Here is a 17,199-nt window from a genome sequence, read left to right on the forward strand (position 1 = left end):
CGGTGGGGACACTGCCCCCTCAGCCTTGCAGTTTATTCATGCAACTTACTTTAGAGAAATTCTAAATTCATTTCGAGGAGAAAGAGGTGACATCTGCATAGGAAAAGGAGGAGACAGTGAAGAGTGATTCAACATAAAAGGCTGAGATTGTAAAGAGAAAGTGAGGGGTGGCCGAGAGAGGCAGCCGGAGAATAAGGATAAGGAGGGAGAGCTCATTTCCACAGAAAAAAATGGAGAAGGAACGCGAGCATCATTTGGGGGTTGAGGTGCAGACCTCAGGCAAGAACTGGTTGATTGGTCAGAGTTGTGGGCTCTGTTCTGGATGGTCCTGGAGATAAAGAAAGGGCTGGATACAGGTCAGTCCCATTGGGTGCAGGACGCCTTCGACGGGAAGAAACGTTCATTGTGGCCTGCCCTGTGGTTGGAGGTCACCCTAGGAGAGTCCGCAGGCTCTGGGGGAATCTGTCAGTGGGGGTGGCAGATTAACGGGTAGAAATGTCAGATCAGTAAAATACACAAAATTATCATTTGTAAATAAAACCTGAATCTGATGGAATCCAGGTTGAAAATTTCTTTGGATGACTGGCTTTTCTTGCAAAGTATTTATTCAAATAAACACAAAACACATATAAGATATCTGTTATAAAAGTAAATTATTGATCTTTTAGTCAATTTCTTCATCTTTACAGATTTACCTTATGAGCCACCCAGGAGATCAGCCTGGACCGGTCACGGCCACCCCGCCCCCCAGTCGAAAGGTGAGGTGTTGGCTCCGACTGCCTTGAATCCACGTGGCACAGGGTCCCTCTTGATGGAGTAAACATCATTTCTGTAGCTAATCTATGGTTTTCCAACATGGAAAGTGTTCCTCCCCTTGGCAAGACAGGCACGGCTAGTCTTCAGGTTATACCCACTTCCCCACAAAGAGAACTGACTGCTTTCGTGGACTTCAGTGCGCACTCACGCGTGTCTCCTGGGGTGGCTGAGTGCAGATCAAACACGGAGTGATTTCCTGATCTCGGCCATGTTTAGAGTCTCCCTTTATTTCATTTTCCTGATCATTTCCCTTTTACTTATTTTAGATTGCGATTCATTTAAACCTGTTTTGTAAGCCATCGCAAATTCTTTTCTTTTGGGAAAAGGGGGCATAATTACATTTTTTGAAATAATATAAAATGCTCTTTTTTTTTCCTGCAATGTGCACATTTGGTTTCATGAGAAAAGAAATTTTTCCTTCCTGTAAGATGTTTATTATAAAAGGGAGACTGTTATATCACTAAGGTAGCTGATGGAACGATGATACCACAGCATCAAAGATGAGTGGCCACATATAACTTACAGCTCATTGTCTCTCTTGTCTTCTCACGTTCAGCTGCTCAGCCATCTCCTTCCGCAGTGCCCAAAACCGAAGACCAGCGGCCTCAGCTAGGTATGTGTCTGGGAGCCTCAGTGGCCATGAGCGAAGCAACAGGTTGGGTGGCATATTTCTAAAATGTGTCCTTTGCTAATGAGACTCACGTTGCTTTGTCTTCTTCACAACTGCTTCATATATCAATCGGGGACGGAACGATCCGTCTACTCAGCCGGGATGACTGGGGAGTTGGTTAAAACATCTCCACAATCTGCACAGTGAATGTGGAAGGAAACATTCCGCTTGCACACAGGGTGTCTCTGTGTGGCTCATGAGTTCTTTTAGTTTCACCTTACAGTCCAGGCACACCACACCGGTGCCATTGGGTGCAGCAGTGCCCACACCGGTGCCACACAGCACAGTGGGGAGTGGATGTTATCAGTGATGCTGTCAGCACGGCCCACATGGAGCCGGCCGGCTGGGGACTTAAGTCGTGTGCCCTATTTGTTTCCTGGGGTGGAGAGAGCACGGGGCTGGGTGAACCCCGGGCCAACTCTGAGCTCAGCCGAACGAGGAGGCCCTGAGCAAGATACTTTACTCAGCTCTCCTGGGAGGTTTTATCTAACACGGGTGGCGCTAGGTGACCTTGGTGTGGGGGACACGTTCAGCTCTGAAATCGGGGAGCACAAGACAGTCAGGAGAACGCCCACAGTGACATCACCAAGTCACAGCTGTGTCTTCGGGGTTTGACACCTTTTCTTTTCTCGTAGATCCTTATCAGATCCTTGGACCAACGAGTAGCCGCCTTGCAAACCCAGGTGAGATATGGCTAGTGTGGTTGCTAACCTTTACGGCAGTGGTGGTTGTGAAAAGATACAGGGCAAGGGTGACCAGTTCCTTCCACGGAACCAGTTTCAGGGTGAGGTCTCGCTGGATTAGTCGCCCAAGCAGAAAAATACGGGCTGGGATATAAATGAAGGTTTTAGCTTCCACAAAGAGCCTCATGACCTCATCCACGCTGCCCGAATTTCCTAGGTCCACTAGAAGAAGGGCACGGAGGGGGGCAGAGGCTTAGAAAACAAATGTTTTCTGTGTCAGTTTTGAAGGACGACGTCCAAGGTCAAGGTGTCTGCAGGGCTGGTCATCTTCTGAGGGTCATGAAGGAGGGACCTGGTGCAGACTCTCTCCTTGGCTTGTAGGCGGCCACCTTCTGCCTGTGTCCCTTCCCCTGTCTTCCCTCTACATGGGTCTCTGTTCCCAGTGTTGTCACCCTTTCATACCAGCATTGGTCATATCGGATTAGGGTCACCCTGATAACCTCACTTTAACGTGATCACCTCCGTAAAGACCCCGTGTCCAGTAAGGTCACTTTCTGAGGTTCTGGGGGGCTAGGACTTCAGCATGTGAATTTGGGTGGGAGTGGCACAATTTAACCTATTACACAAGCAGTTAAATCATATTTCAAAAAGGAGAATGCTGCTTACAACCCTACGATTTCAAATCCAGAGTTATCTTCAGAATGGTCTGTTTCTCCACTTTGATGCCAGGAGAAAGGGCGGGTTCTTCCCTGGCCCGTTTGTAGCCCGGGCCTTGCGAGGGTGGTCACCTGTGGCCACCTGCCAGTGCCAACCCCGCTGTTTTATTTGGTGATGCTCCGATCCGAGCCAGCCGGGCTGCAGAAACCCACCACGCAGGTTGCGTATTCTCAGCAACAAGTCAGACGCGAGGATGGCACGGGCGTCTTGCCGGCACACGCTGGAAAGTGTATTTCCTAAATGTCGAGGCCAAGATCGGGCTGGAAATGGAAAAATTCAGATTCAGCACACGTCCCCTCGAGGGGGGCTACGCTTTGGGGACATGAGATATGATGATGGAGAGTCCGCCATCCTGACATGTGCTATTTTAGCTCATGTCAACGAATTCAGCAAATGTTCTTGAAGCGTCTGACGGGGTGGAAGGGCCTGCTTTGTTTCCTGCCCTCCCCCGGGTCTGGACCAGATGCTCAGTGATTATTTGTTGAAGAAGTCAGTGCCGGAGCCATAAGATCTCGTCCTGACCCTCAGGGAGCGCACATGCGGTGGAGAGGGGGCGTAGGGAATGGCCACATTGTGCCACGAGGGCGGCCACAGGCGCTTCCCGCATACGCGAGCCCCGCCTGGTGGCCGCGTCTCCAGGGCCTCGGTCCCTCCCCGTGCCCGTGGTCAGCTTTCCGTCTGCAGTGGCCTCCACAGCCTTCGAACTGAAGCGATGACTGTGAGTGAGGTGCTTAGGGAGGCGGGCCTGGAGCGGTGCTCAGGGGAGACTCGAGAGAGGAAAAGACGGAAGCCAGATGCTGGCAGCGTTAATTCAGTGACCTGAGGCCACATTCTGACCGCTCCCCCACATGATGCCTGCACGGCGCGCACGCCTGGGGTCCTGGCAGCCGGAGGTCATTATCTCCATCCGACGGAAGGGGACTCAGAGGACCAGAGAAAGTGGGTAGCTTTTCCCGGGTCACACAGCCAATCAGAGGGGAGGCTAGATTTGAACCCGGACTCTGTCTGCAACGTCTTTCATTGTCTTCCCCTAAACTCCCTGAGCAAGCCCGGGGAGGGGCGGGGCGGCGAGGTCTGGGAGAATGGGGAGCGAGAGGAGAGAAAGGAAGGCTCGCCATGCGGTTAGCAGCTGTTCAGGCTCACGGGTGGGTCTGAGGTCAGGGTTGGAGGGAGCAAAGTGCCAGGGGTGCCACACAAGACCAAACTGGCCTTCCCATGCACACATGCAGGCCAGTGAAATACAGGCCCACGCCCATGTCACAGCGCAAAGGTGTGGCCTAGGGGAGAGGGGGGCTCAGAGAGTGGCCGGCCCGTGAGCAGAGCCTCAGCTCTCACAGAGGCACGCGGTGCCCAGCAGCTGGGATGCCCACTGCAGGTAGAGGGCCTGGCGGAGGCGGGAGGCCTGGGAAGATGTCTTGGTACCTAAGTAGCCAGGGACACTCGCGTCTCATGAAGGACCGCCCTCTACCCCTTTCTCGGCAGGCTTGGGGAGGCGGCGGCACCCTACTTCTGACCTGCACATGAAGATTGTGTTCCTTAGCTTGTCATGACTTAGGCCTTCTCTCCACCCGGCCTTGGGCCCCATCAGCTGTATTCACGTGGCCTTTCCCCGGGACCAGCATGTCTTTCATCTTTCTATGAATGCTCCTTCCTGTCGGGGTCTATTATTCCACGCTCTGAAAAATAAATCCCTCATCTCTCCCAGTGCTGGCTCTTTCCACAGTGCGCATTCTTTTCAGTGGGAAGATGACATCATGGAGCGTGAATGCACGGGCGCTGTCAGCATCGGGCCATCTCCGCCCCCAGCATTCACTGCTGTGCACTTGGCCCGTATTTCTCCTGCTGGGAAAGGGTGTCCCTGGGTTGCCCTGTGGACCAGGCAGCTCCTCTGTGTCCATCAGGCGGGCTGCGCATTTCACGTGGCTCCTTGCATGGACCGAGGCCACCTTTCCAAGAAAGAGGCCTGTGGAGGTACGTCGGGTGGCTGCCTGGGGACACCTGGGGAGCCTTCCCTGACAGCCGAGACAGTGCACGTGGCTCAGGCAAAACCCGGCACCATTTTAGGATGTGCTATTCATTGTTAAGGGGTTCTGGCGTGGCCAGTCTCCCACTGGGAACTTCCTAAGCTCCTGGCCCAGGGAAGGGACCCCTGGGAGGGGCTAGAGAGGACGTGCAGGCGTGGGCCTGAGAGCAGGTTTGTGCGGTGATTCGGGGCTGCAGCCTGCGGCAGGGTTCCGACCCTCGCTGACCTTTTGCAAATTAGTCACCTACGTCTCTGGCACCCGGGAAGCATCCAGTGGCTTCCTCCAGCTCCAGGCCAGGGACGTACCTTCCTTTCAACTTGGATTTCCAGCCCAAACCAATCAGAATCAGAGCGTCACCTACTGCATTCATCCTCAAAGCGACCTTGAAGGTTGTGCTCTTGCCATCAGCCCGTTTTACAGGTGAGAACACCGAGGCACAGAGCTGGGGGAGCTGCCCCAGGTCCCATCCGTGGTGGAGCCAGAAGCCAGCCAGCAGTGCTGTCACCACAGTGGCCCTGACAGCCGCTGGACACCCTGGCCCTCCAGCAAGTCCCTTCTGAGCCACACTCAGCACGGGACACGTGTCCTGGGGCCACGCCTGCTGCCTTGATTTCCACACGGTGGGGGCTGTGCACACGGTGTTCCGCGGCACCCCAGCCGTGGGAGAAAGTGGCCCCAGACGACTGCCACCGTGGAGCCTCCTGGGCTCTCCGTTGGCTGTCCCCACAGTGTCCTGCTCAGGGACAGCCCTGCTGGTCCCACAACTGCTGACCCCCCCCCCCCCCCGGGCCTGCTCTGCTCTGTGGTTTATAAACCGTTCAGATGTTCTGCCCTTTTAGGCTCAGTCTGGACCTCTTTGCTGCCCTGTTTCTCTTCTTTCCTCTGGAAAATGAAAGCATTGCCTTTGGGCCTCTTCCAAGCCCTGTGCTGCTCACCCCGCCAGGCTCTCCTGGAGGCGGGCAGCCCCCATGGCACCCCACCGCGCAGGTCTAGCCTGGGCAAGCTGAGTACTCCTTCCTAGTGCTGAGGATGTTCTCGAGACCATTGTTACTCACGAGGTGCAGGTGGTGATGCCTGTAGGAGGCTTGGGTCTTATAAGAGCTTCTCCTTTTACTTGTGTGTGTGGCCAGCGGGTGCCCCAAGTCACTCTAAACTTCCCAAGCCTTAGGTATCTTGCCTTGGGACCCGTACCCACTAGTCTAAAATGCACCCATGTGGCACCGTCAGCGTTACCGCTTTGACAGTAAAAGAACTGACTAGGTTGCTGCTGAAATTCTGTGGCCGCGAGCAATCCCTTTACTTTCCCAGCGACTGCGATTTCTTGGCTCCCGCGTGCACCCCTGACCTCGCCCGGTGAGGCTGTGAGCTCAGGCCACGAGGCGATGGGCGTCAGGTGCAGCCGTGAGTGAGCTGGACGTAGTGTCCGTTTCCCACGCGTGCTCTGAGCTTGCATTTACGTGGGGTTCTCAGGTTTGGGAGCCGATGGGTTTTGTTTACAGATCTCATTCCCACAGACCCTGGGGATGCTCAGAGGCCGGAGCCCGGGTCCTAAGGGCTCATTTAGGGCAAATAGTGAGGAATGCTCATCCGTTTCCAGCCAGGGTTTCAGTCTGGGCCAGCTAGTGCTTCTGAAGCAGGAGAGACGGGGCCCGGCTGTCCGCCGGTCCCGTGGTCCACGTTTGTACAGGAAGCGGCCGAGGGACAGGTTCCTGGGGGGCAGTGCCCAGGTTTGGGCAGATCCCGAATATTCTTTCAGCTGCGTAGGAAGGTCTGCATGTTTCTACAAATCTGTGGAATTGCTCTCTTCGCTGAGGAGGCTGCCTGAATATTTATTTTCAGATGATTCCCTGTTTATGCTGAAGCATATGTCAGATTGCTAAATCAAAAATCCGTGTTCATCTCTATCCTCAGGTCCCATATGGGTTTTTTCTTTCCAAGTATTAATCCTTTGGTTACAATATATACACTAAAACCATATGGTTCTCCCGCTCCATCCTTTGTGTGTGTGTTTAAAATGCATATTAATGAAACGTTGGGGGCAAGAAGACTTGATTGAGAACAGTTTGTGGTCCCGAGAAGGCAAAGGCTCCCAGTGTGACGCCCTACAAGCTGCTAATACCTTTCAAATGTGCGGCTGGACCGAACGCGATCGCCTTCGGGATGTAGTCGGGAAAGGCTGATCTTTCTCAGGGAGCCGGCGGGTGGATGGATCACAGACACAGCCCCTCCGTGTGGCCAGCGTGGGAACGAGGAGGTGCGAGCTGGACAGCTTACACAGGGAGCTGGTGAGAGGACTGGGTGGAAAACAAATTCGTAATTGAGGTCTACGTGACATCGGTTCCCTGAACGGTTGCCAGTTAAAGCGACTTTGACCACCCGATCACGTCCCTGGGTTGTCGCTGAGAGTATAATGAAAGGTAGTCTTTGTGGCCATGAGCCCGAGGCCGCTGTAGCTGGGAGTCCAGGAGAAAGGACCTGCTTCTGACGCATTTTCAAAGCATCTTTAATCTGCTGGACAGCCCTGGGTCTCTCCTGGGATTCAGTATGACTGTCAGTATTGAATGCTTCTCCCCTTTAGCGAGCCGTGAGTCAGCGTAAGCCTTACGCTGGTGGTTCTCAACCTCCCTAATGCCGCGACCCTTTAATACAGTTCCTCATGTTGTGGTGACCCCCAATCATAAAATTATTTTCGTTGCTACTTTATAACTCTAATTTTGCTACTGTTATGAATCATAACGTAAATATCTGATATGCAGGATGTATTTTCAGGGGTCGCGACCCACAGGTTGAGAACTGCTGGAAGGTATTGTAACATCGTGGTGAGGTGCCTGATTTGTCTCTGAATTTAAGAAAACATAAAAGCTGCATCTCTGAAAGCTGATTCCCATGGGGTCAGGAGAATCCTGACAGTGCACCCCAGTCTAGCAAAGACCCCTCAACCTCGTTGGAGCCTGCCTCCCTCCCCCCGGGGACCTGCAGCCACTCACTGTAGCACTTCTCCTTCCTTGGAAACTTGTGTGAGCGCAGTTGGCACGGCAGCGAAGGGCGCACACGTGGCTTTCCGTTACGATGCGTTTGCCTAAACACTGGAAAGGGGCGATCTGGTTTGAAAGAGGGCCAACGCTTCTCTAAACTTCCTCATTTTGAGTGGGCGAGTTCTGTTCTAGGAAAAGTTTTGACAGAATGGCTTTCCGAGTGCCAGCGAAATGTTATGTTAGAAATAACGGTGTTTACTTCCATTCTCTCTTTTTTTTTTTCCATAAACTTTTTAGGAGTTCATTTCCTAAATCTGACTTTTATTATTTCACTTGACCTCGCCAATATAAATGGCATTAAGTCATTATTGCCATCCACATAACGGCCCATTCTGCCTCACAACATAGGAAAAATAGGCCCTCCACTCCCTACCCCTGCAAACATCGTGTTGACCTGGATGTTCTTCTGAGAAGTCAGGAATGGATGGGACCAGCCTGCCATCCACTCGCCCCATAGAAATTCTCTGCTTCTTAGGAAGGACTTGGGTTTGTAACCAGACTGATAGTCACCAAGGGCCATCGTCCTAGGGCAGGTTCCCTGGGCGCAGAGTTTGGGATGAGGATCCTTGTGCGTCTGATTAGCTAAGGGCATGTTCTTGGGAGAGAGGGAGGGGAGAAGCAGGACAGGGCATGGGAAAGAGGACCCTGGGGCCCTAGTGGACCCCTGCTTCAGTCTGATCTCAGGGAACCTCAGGAGCATGAACAGCTTCCCAGGCTGGGCCCCTCCCTGAGGCAGGGGGGTCTGTCTCCCGTAGCCTTGGTCTGTCCCTCTGGCCGCAGGCTGCTGGGAATGGGCCAGGCAGCTCCTGTCCAGCCACAGGCAGTTGTCAGCAGAACAGGGGAGGCCCCAGCCTCTGAGGGACAGGTGCTGGCCTGGGAAAGGGCCCTGGGTGCCCGGTAGCACCCCCCTGTCACTGAAGAACGGCCGCCTCTCTGTGCACCCCGTCCTCACTGCTGTTTCCTGTCCCCCGTAGGGAGCGGGCAGATCCAGCTCTGGCAGTTCCTCCTGGAGCTCCTGTCCGACAGCTCCAACTCCAACTGCATCACCTGGGAGGGCACCAACGGGGAGTTCAAGATGACGGACCCCGACGAGGTGGCCCGGCGCTGGGGCGAGCGGAAGAGCAAGCCCAACATGAACTACGACAAGCTCAGCCGCGCCCTCCGCTACTACTACGACAAGAACATCATGACCAAGGTGCACGGGAAGCGCTACGCCTACAAGTTCGATTTCCACGGCATCGCCCAGGCCCTCCAGCCCCACCCCCCGGAGGCCTCGCTCTACAAGTACCCCTCGGACCTCCCGTACATGGGCTCCTACCACGCCCACCCGCAGAAGATGAACTTTGTGGCGCCCCACCCCCCGGCCCTCCCCGTGACCTCGTCCAGTTTCTTCGCGGCCCCGAACCCGTACTGGAATTCCCCGACCGGAGGCATCTACCCGAACACGAGGCTGCCAGCCAGCCACATGCCCTCTCACCTGGGCACCTACTACTAGAGCCGAGAGGGGCCTTTCCCAACAGCACACGGTCGTCGCCAGGACATTGCCACACACTCTATCGGAGACCAGGAATCAAAAAAATAAAATTAAAAAAAAGTGCCTCAAGAGGAATGAGAAAGCTGGGCGGGGGATGGGGAAGGAAGCCAGGGACGAGACCCAAAGACTCTTAGTGGGAGGGAATGACCAAAGTATGACTACAGAGAGACAGCGGATGCTGACCGTGGGACGTACACAGACCTGGGATCTGTGGGCCAACCTTGTAAAAGACATTGTAGGTAGAAGCATGAGGTCATAGGACAAAGTGCCAAAGAAAAAGTGGCCTGAAGATGTGTATACACTTCAGAGTCCAGGATCCTGCTCATGCAAACCAGGATAGAACCAAAGCAATCCAGAAAACACAGTCTGGACCTAACGTACCATTCCTAATGCCATCTGAAGGAAAACTACCTGTATTTAAAAACAGAAACATATCAAAAACAAAGCAGAAAAAGAAAAAAGAGACCGTGCAGCGGACGTGGATACGAAACTCATCGGCGCCTGCTGCTCCGGGTGAAATCAGATTCATTCCATTTGACGGAGGGCTGTCAGCTCTCCCAAGCTGTGAAGACGACCCAGAGTCTCCAACTCCTTTACAGTATTCCAGGGGCCAGGAGCCGGACGCGGGACTGAGCACGTGCGTGGAGAGAGTGTGGATGCAGAGGAGGGCTGGGGGATGTGCGGGCGGGTGCGGAGGGGCCGAGCCGGAGGAGGCAGAGCTGGGCGGGAGCTCAGGCCGTGCAGCTGGACAGGGGACGGTGTTGGGACTGCGGAGAAGGCATCATGGGGACTCGCGGTTGAATGCGGTCAGTGCTGCACCAAAGCCAGTGTGAGAGGGAGGACATGGTGGAATGGAGCGAGGGGCAGTGGTGGGATTCAGACACGAAAACATGCATCTCTTTTTTTTGTTTGTTTGTCCAAAGAAAATTGTAACTGGAATTGTCTGATATTTAAAAGAGTCATTCGGGACGGCATGGCTTCGTGGGGGCTCTGTTCCCCAGGGGGGGGTCTGGCGAGAGACGCTCTGGGCCGCTGCGCTCCGACATCGCCTGGCTCTGGGCCAGGCAGGCTCCGGTGTCCCTTCGAGTCGCGAACGCTGTGCGTTTGTCAGAAAGAAGTATACAAGTCCATGCGGTCCCCCCCCCTTTTTATATAATAATTATATAACTTATGCATTTATACACTACGAGTTGATCTCGGCCAGCCAAAGATACATGACAAAAGAGACAATCAGTGGTAGAATGTGGCCTTGAAATCTCACTCTGTATGCTTAATGTTTACAATACGAAGTTACTAGTTCTTAGAGTGCAGAATGTATGTAATAAAACAAGCTTGGCCTAGCACGGCGAGTTGGAGTCACCTCGGCGTCTGCATTCGCACTTTTTTGGTGACGGGCGTTGCCTGAGAGCAACCTGTGCGGATTGTTGTGGGTCTTGTGTTACAATATCATCATCTCCGGGAACTGAGAGCCAAGCAGATAGGGTATTTGGCGCCCAAACAGCGTGGGCTCTCTGCCCTTCTTGCCCCCCACCCCTCATATTCCTAGTCCCTTCTAGAAGGACCAGAGGTTCCCTCAGGGACTCCACATTCGTGGCCCGAGTGGAAAGAGGCCGAGGCGCTGAGGTGGTTGCTGAGGCATTCCAGATGAGCACGGGACACACATCACCCTGACTCCACTCTGTGGCCACAAAACATCTGTCGAATGGCGAGCTAGCTATTACTCTCGGTGCCAACTGTATTGCTGTTGGTAAACAGAGCGTCAGACAGCTGCGATCCCTCACTTTAAGGAAACAGGACAGCTTCTCAATGGTCCACTCGCCCTTTCTCTCCGAGGATGTCGCCAGGTAGCCTGTGGCCTGGATCTCCCCGCCACGGCATTGTCTGGGTGCCACCGGGTGGGCGTCACCGGCCCCGGGCCTGGCATATTACCAGACACAGTGTGTTTCTCGGACCTCAAGTCCGTTTCCTTTGACATCTTTTCTCTCCTCTGTGTCACCAATGCTGCCGCCCTGGGCCAAGGAGAGGGCGGTTTGAGAGGCGGGACACGAAACAACATGAGAGGAAGCCGGCCTGACCGACTCCTCGGCCTGAGGGGGCCATTGCACAGCTGGTTTGGGGCTTGCTTTGCGCCTCGTAGGAGATTAGGTGAAGTTGCCAGGCCTCGGTGCTGTGGGTGTTTGGCAGTGGTCTTCAAAGTCCATGGGGTCCGATTCCACCGCCTTACTCGGATTAAAAGAAGTCCCACCATCAATCATTTCCCAGCAGCCTGGGGAAAGCCCCCCAAGTGCTTCTATCTCTCGGGGGGGGAAAGTAACTAAAAGCAGGAGAGCTGGCAGCTGGGGGCCCATGCTGCTCTGATGGACAAGATCAGTCATTTTTTCTGGGGTGCAAAGGCAGGCACACCTACATTCTACTCAGAAATGCAGACGTGCTTGGATAACCACTCAGGTCCACTCCTTCCATGTTGTATAATGAGCCAAATAATAGAAACAAGATACGCTGATCACACTCAACCTCTCAGCTGTTTTCAGTTAGGTCCCCCTCCACGCCCCCGCTCCCCCAGATTATTAGCAAGCTTTCTGACACACATGGTGATTTTGGAGAAGATGATAATGCTGAGTTCTCCCAAATAAATCATTCTTAAATGATGTCATAAAAGAACGTTGACCCTCTGCCCTCATCATAATCTGGTTTCAAAGCTCTCTCCAACGCGTGCTCCCAGCCCCATGGACCCCCGCGCCGTCTCGCTTCTGCTGGCAGGAGATAGGCCCTCTCTCCTCGTCCCAGTCTCCGGGGCACTTCCAGGAACCTGCTTACCCCCCAGGCTCAGCCAGATCTTCATTCTGTCTCCAGGCTGATGCTCTGGCTGCATCTCCGAGGGGTTCAAGGTGAGGTCACCGGTGGGGACTGGTGCACTTAGAGAACTTACTGTTGCCCAAAGCACCTCTCCGCACTGACATCTGGTTATGGGGGCCCGGAGGGGTGCCTGGGGTGACAGGTGCAAGACAGACATCTGACCCTCGGAGCTGCAAAGAGGGGAAACACAGATGTCCGTGGGACCCAAGAAGATTTTTAACTGTAGATCTTTTGTGGAAACAGAACAATGTCTTTCTTTAGAAACCTGACTTAACTAGTCTCTCATCAGTTGCTTGGTTCTCAGATGACTAATTAGAGAATAAAAAGCACTTTAGATTACTCAAGGTATACCAGGTTCTATTCCTTCTCTTTATTTTAACTTTGTCTTAATTAATAAAAATACATTTTTATTGATTTCAGAGAGGAAGGGAGAGGGAGAGATAGAAACATCAATGATGAGAGACAATCATTGATCGGCTGCCTCCTCACGCCCCCCACTGAGGGTCGAGCCTGCAACCGGGGCATGTGCCCTTGACCGGAATTGAACCTGGGACCCTTCAGTCCACAGGTCGATGCTTTATCTATTGAGCCAAACCCGCTAGGGCTTAGCCTTGTTTTAAAAAATCTTGTTAACATGTTTTCATGTCAAATGAGGAAAAGGTTGGATACAGAAATCCAGTCCTGGAGATCATGAGGACCTCTTGACTTATCAGGACAGTGGCTCTCAAAGCGTGGCCCCCGGGGCCAGTGGCACCAGCCTCCCCTGGGGCATGTGTGTTCTCAGACCCTGCCCCAGACCTCCTGAAACTCAGCCCTCAGTTCCAACCCAGCCACTAGCTCTCACAAGCCTGACGGGTGATCCTGATGCCTGATGAAGTTGGAGAGCCGCTGCAATGGAAGAAAAGATGATCTGTGTCCAGGTATGGAACGTTCTGTATGAAATCTCAATCCCTTGAAGTTGTCTCTGTGCCCACATGGCAATTGACCATGAGGTTAAGCGAGTTACTCTGAAGTGTCATCCTGGGTTTTGCTTCCTCTGAGCAACTCTCTTCCCGACTGTTAACTGGTCCTGTGTGTATTAGTTACCTACTGCCAAGTAACAAATGAACCCACTCTCCTCAGCATGAAACAACATACATCTGTTACCCCATGGGTAAGTATATCTTCTAGCATTTTCTAAGCTCCGTGTACCTGAGGCCCTGTGCTCATGGCTTCCTCTCACTGGCAATGTGGACCTCTGAGCAAATCAGATGGTCTGTCTCCAAAAGGTAAGGGGTAATGCCAGCTTCTCAACAGTATTTAATTTTCTTTTGATTTTGTTAAAAAGGGAGTCCAAGTTAGTTCTATAAGAGACAGAGCTATGCGGACTCTTCTAACCTATAATTTTTATTTCAAATAACTGTATAAAGCAAAATTGCTTCAATTATTTTTCTCATAAACATTTTTCACAAAATAATATTCTGGCGAAGTAAGACATAATATCACTTGATTGTGATTTGTGCCAGAACATGTTTCACTATACAGGAAGCATGTCAAATGTAAGAACTTTATTAAAAAAGTAAGAGTTAGTTTTTTTATGTTTCATGGGCACATAATATGCTCCCTAAAGAACATGAGACAAAAATAGTAGTCAGAATTTTGTTCTGAGAGGGCTTCATAAAACAGTTGTGAGATTTTATAAGGTCATGACTGGCTGATTGGACATGGCCAGAGTACAGACTAACGGTCAACACCCATCTGGAAGGGAAGGCCAGTGCAAGCCCAGTGGAGAGATGAAGGGAGTGAGGGGACCCAACCTAGGCCCTAGAGGAATAGCTGAAAGACTGTCTGGTGTTCCCACTGGAAGCAAGATTACATGGAAGGTCCATCAACCCAGGGCCCAGCATGGTGCACGGCAATATGAAGCCACCAGGAAATGTCTTCACCTGTGTGCGTGAATGAACATCCAGAGAGGTGACAGTAGGGATGCCCAATGGCCAAACTCAAGAAAGAACTTTAAATTAGAGAAACACCGTATGGAACAGCCAACCTTTGCCCAGGAGTTCCTGCATGAGGGTGTGCTCATATGGACCATGTGACCACGCACCAGATATTTAGCAGCACATGATAGGTGGACTGCTTGACTAGGTCTTTTTTCGGTTCTATGCAAAATGATGAAATGTCATGTCTACATACATGGAAAGTTGGGGAGAGGGGTCTGAAATGATGGCTTGGAAGGTCACTCTTGATTGAAATCACTTAGTCCTCATGGCGGGAGCACATTTATGAGTTAAACATTATATAAGCACTAGAACCCCTCAAATTTGCTTGTCCTGTGACTCTGTCTCCAAACTGACTTGAGCCCACTCTGCTCAGAGGTTAAAATGCATCCTCGCTGTTCCACTCCACGGGCCCAGGTGAAGGGTGAGAGGCACCGGCTGGTGGGGCCGCTGAACTTCCGCCCGCACTTTCTTCTAGGAGGAAGACCCCTCCGGCACACTGTCGCACTCTTCCATAAAAGCACACGCCTTGCGGTTGTTGGTCACAGTCTGCTCAGCATTAGTCATGGCTCAGCTGCCCCAGGGAGCCTCAACCCAGCTCCAGACTAACCACTTCCACCTCCCAGCGGGCATCAGGCGGGCATCCAAGGCTGGCTTTCCACTTATGAAGCTAAGGAAGAGATGGGGTTGGAGGTTAAATATATAAGAAAGAATTTGGGCTAGAAGGTATGCAGCAGTTGGATAAAGTCTTTGATTAGAAGGCCAGGCTACTCCAAGAAGCCAGAAGAAGGGGTGCAGGACAGGGAGTGACCACCTGCTTCAGAGAGGATGGCCACCAGGCCGAGAGCCAGAAGAACCAGTTTCCTGCAGGGTAAGTCCCGCCTCTTCCTGTGGAGAGGGGTGGAAGGGGTGGGGAGAGAGTGAGGTCACTGCTAGAAAGGCCCTACCCCTGGAAACATGCTCCATCTTCACAATAACACCTGCCTCACATGGGTCGGGTCAACACTGCTCCTTAGAAGAAATCACTGCTCTCACAGTGTTTCCCGAACCTGAGATTCTGTGGCTCTCTGTGCCGCCCCGATTGGCGTTCCTGTGCCACAGAGCGCTTCAAAGTGGAATGATGCAATGGTCACTGGGTTTTAAACCAGCACTCTCTGGTTCATGCTCACAGTAAAGCTGCCTTGTTTCATTGAAGAAGAAAACAATGAAGTTTCTAGATCATTCACTTAAAAGAGGCTGAGCGCTTGTTAAAATCATTTTATCCAAGTTCTCGTGGCTGTTAAGCAGCAGGGACAGGGTTTGAGTCAGAGGCTCTCTGACTCCAAAGCTTCTATGCCTACTCCCTGTGTTGTTCTAGTTCTTAGGGGAAGCTGAACTAAGAGTAGGACTCACAGGATGGGCCACCATCACAGGACGGCAAACAAATTATTATTTATGTAATGGCAGGAAGCTGGGCAAGGCAGGAAGAAACTGGTAGGAGGAGAAGACAGTTGGAGGGGAAGTGACGGGAATTCAGGGGTGTGGCTCCTTGATGCCCCTGGAGAGCTGAAGCCAGCCCTGGGGACTGCAGCCTCAATGGAGGACTCCGCTCACACTGAAGCAAGGATCTTCAGGTTTGGGCCAGCCAGTGTTGCTCAGTGGTTGAGGTCATGGTTAGATTCCCAGTCAGGGCACACGCCTGGGTTGCGGGCTTGATCTCCGGGGGGGTGGGAGGGGTGCAAGAGGCAGCCGATCAATGATTCTTTCTCATCATTGATGGTTTCTATCTCTCTCTCACTCTCATTTTCCCTTCCTCTCTGAAATCAATACACACACACACACACATACACACACACACACACACACACACACACGAACCCCGGTGCACAAAAATTCATGCACTTGCGTGGTGCGGGGGGGGATCCCTCAGCCTGGCCTGTGCCCTCTCACAGTCCGGGACCCCTTGGGGGATGTTCACCTGCCGGCTTAGGTCTGCTCCTGGGGGAATGTGCCTAAGCTGGCAGTCAGACATCCCTCTGGCAGCCTGGGAGCCCTAAGCCGTCAGTTGGACATCCTTAGCACAACGGAGGAGGCGGGAGAGGCTCCCACCGCCGCTGCGCTTGCAGCCATCAGCCCGGCTTGTGGCTGAGCGGAGCTCCCCCTATGGGAGCGCACTGACCACCAGAGGGCAGCTCCTGTGTTGAGCATCTGCCCCCTGGTGGTCAGTGTGTGTCATAGCTGCTGGTCATTCCCAGTTGTTCCGCTGTTAGGGTCAATTTGCATATTACCCTTTTATTATATAGGATATGAATTTTCAGGTTTGGGCAGTGAGTGTGCCTTGAAGACAAGAAGGCAATCAGCTCAGGCCCAAGGATAGAGAGGAACCCACAGTGGTGATTCAGTTCAAAGTTCTCACCAACGCTCTGTGAAGTCAATTGATTTTAAAATAAGAAGAATGTGATTTCTTCCACTAGATTTATGTGTCTTTATTAATATACTTATCTCTGTTATTGGTGATGCAATAGAAAAATGAAAAAGAGATGTAAAAAGATAAACAAACTTGACCTAATGGAGTTAGAGCACTCCTCCCAACAACTGAAGAATATAAATCCTTTTTAAACACACATGAATCATTTACAGAAATCACCACATACAAGGATGTAGGATTATTAGGCAAATCTCAACACATTTAAAGGATTAAAAAAAAATGCTGTAGTCCTCCTCTGACCCAAAGGAATTATGCTAGGTGCCAACAAAAAAGTTGAGAAATTATACTCAAGTAACATGACAGCATTTCAAAAAAGAAATTATAATGGAAGCTGGAAAATATTTATGACGTAATAGAATGAAAATGTATATCAAAATTTGTAGGATGTAGCTAAAGCAATACATAGAATTTATAGTCT

General features: G+C 52.0%; 1 protein-coding gene across 3 annotated transcripts in view; it reads left to right on the forward strand.

The window, feature by feature from the left end:
- Positions 1-10,838, forward strand: part of ERG (ETS transcription factor ERG) — a 153,280-nt gene extending 142,442 nt beyond the window's left edge. For all 3 annotated transcript variants that reach the window (XM_036351275.1, XM_036351277.1, XM_036351276.1), the window contains 4 exons: positions 690-758; positions 1,373-1,429; positions 2,122-2,169; positions 8,920-10,838. In XM_036351275.1, the coding sequence (XP_036207168.1) occupies positions 690-758; positions 1,373-1,429; positions 2,122-2,169; positions 8,920-9,440 (695 nt within the window). In that variant the 3' untranslated portion in view covers positions 9,441-10,838. The remainder of the gene's footprint in view (positions 1-689; positions 759-1,372; positions 1,430-2,121; positions 2,170-8,919) is intronic.
- The last annotated feature ends 6,361 nt before the right edge of the window (positions 10,839-17,199 follow it).

This window comes from Myotis myotis, unplaced genomic scaffold (assembly GCF_014108235.1).
Source record: "Myotis myotis isolate mMyoMyo1 unplaced genomic scaffold, mMyoMyo1.p scaffold_m19_p_2, whole genome shotgun sequence".
Lineage (NCBI taxonomy): Eukaryota > Metazoa > Chordata > Mammalia > Chiroptera > Vespertilionidae > Myotis > Myotis myotis.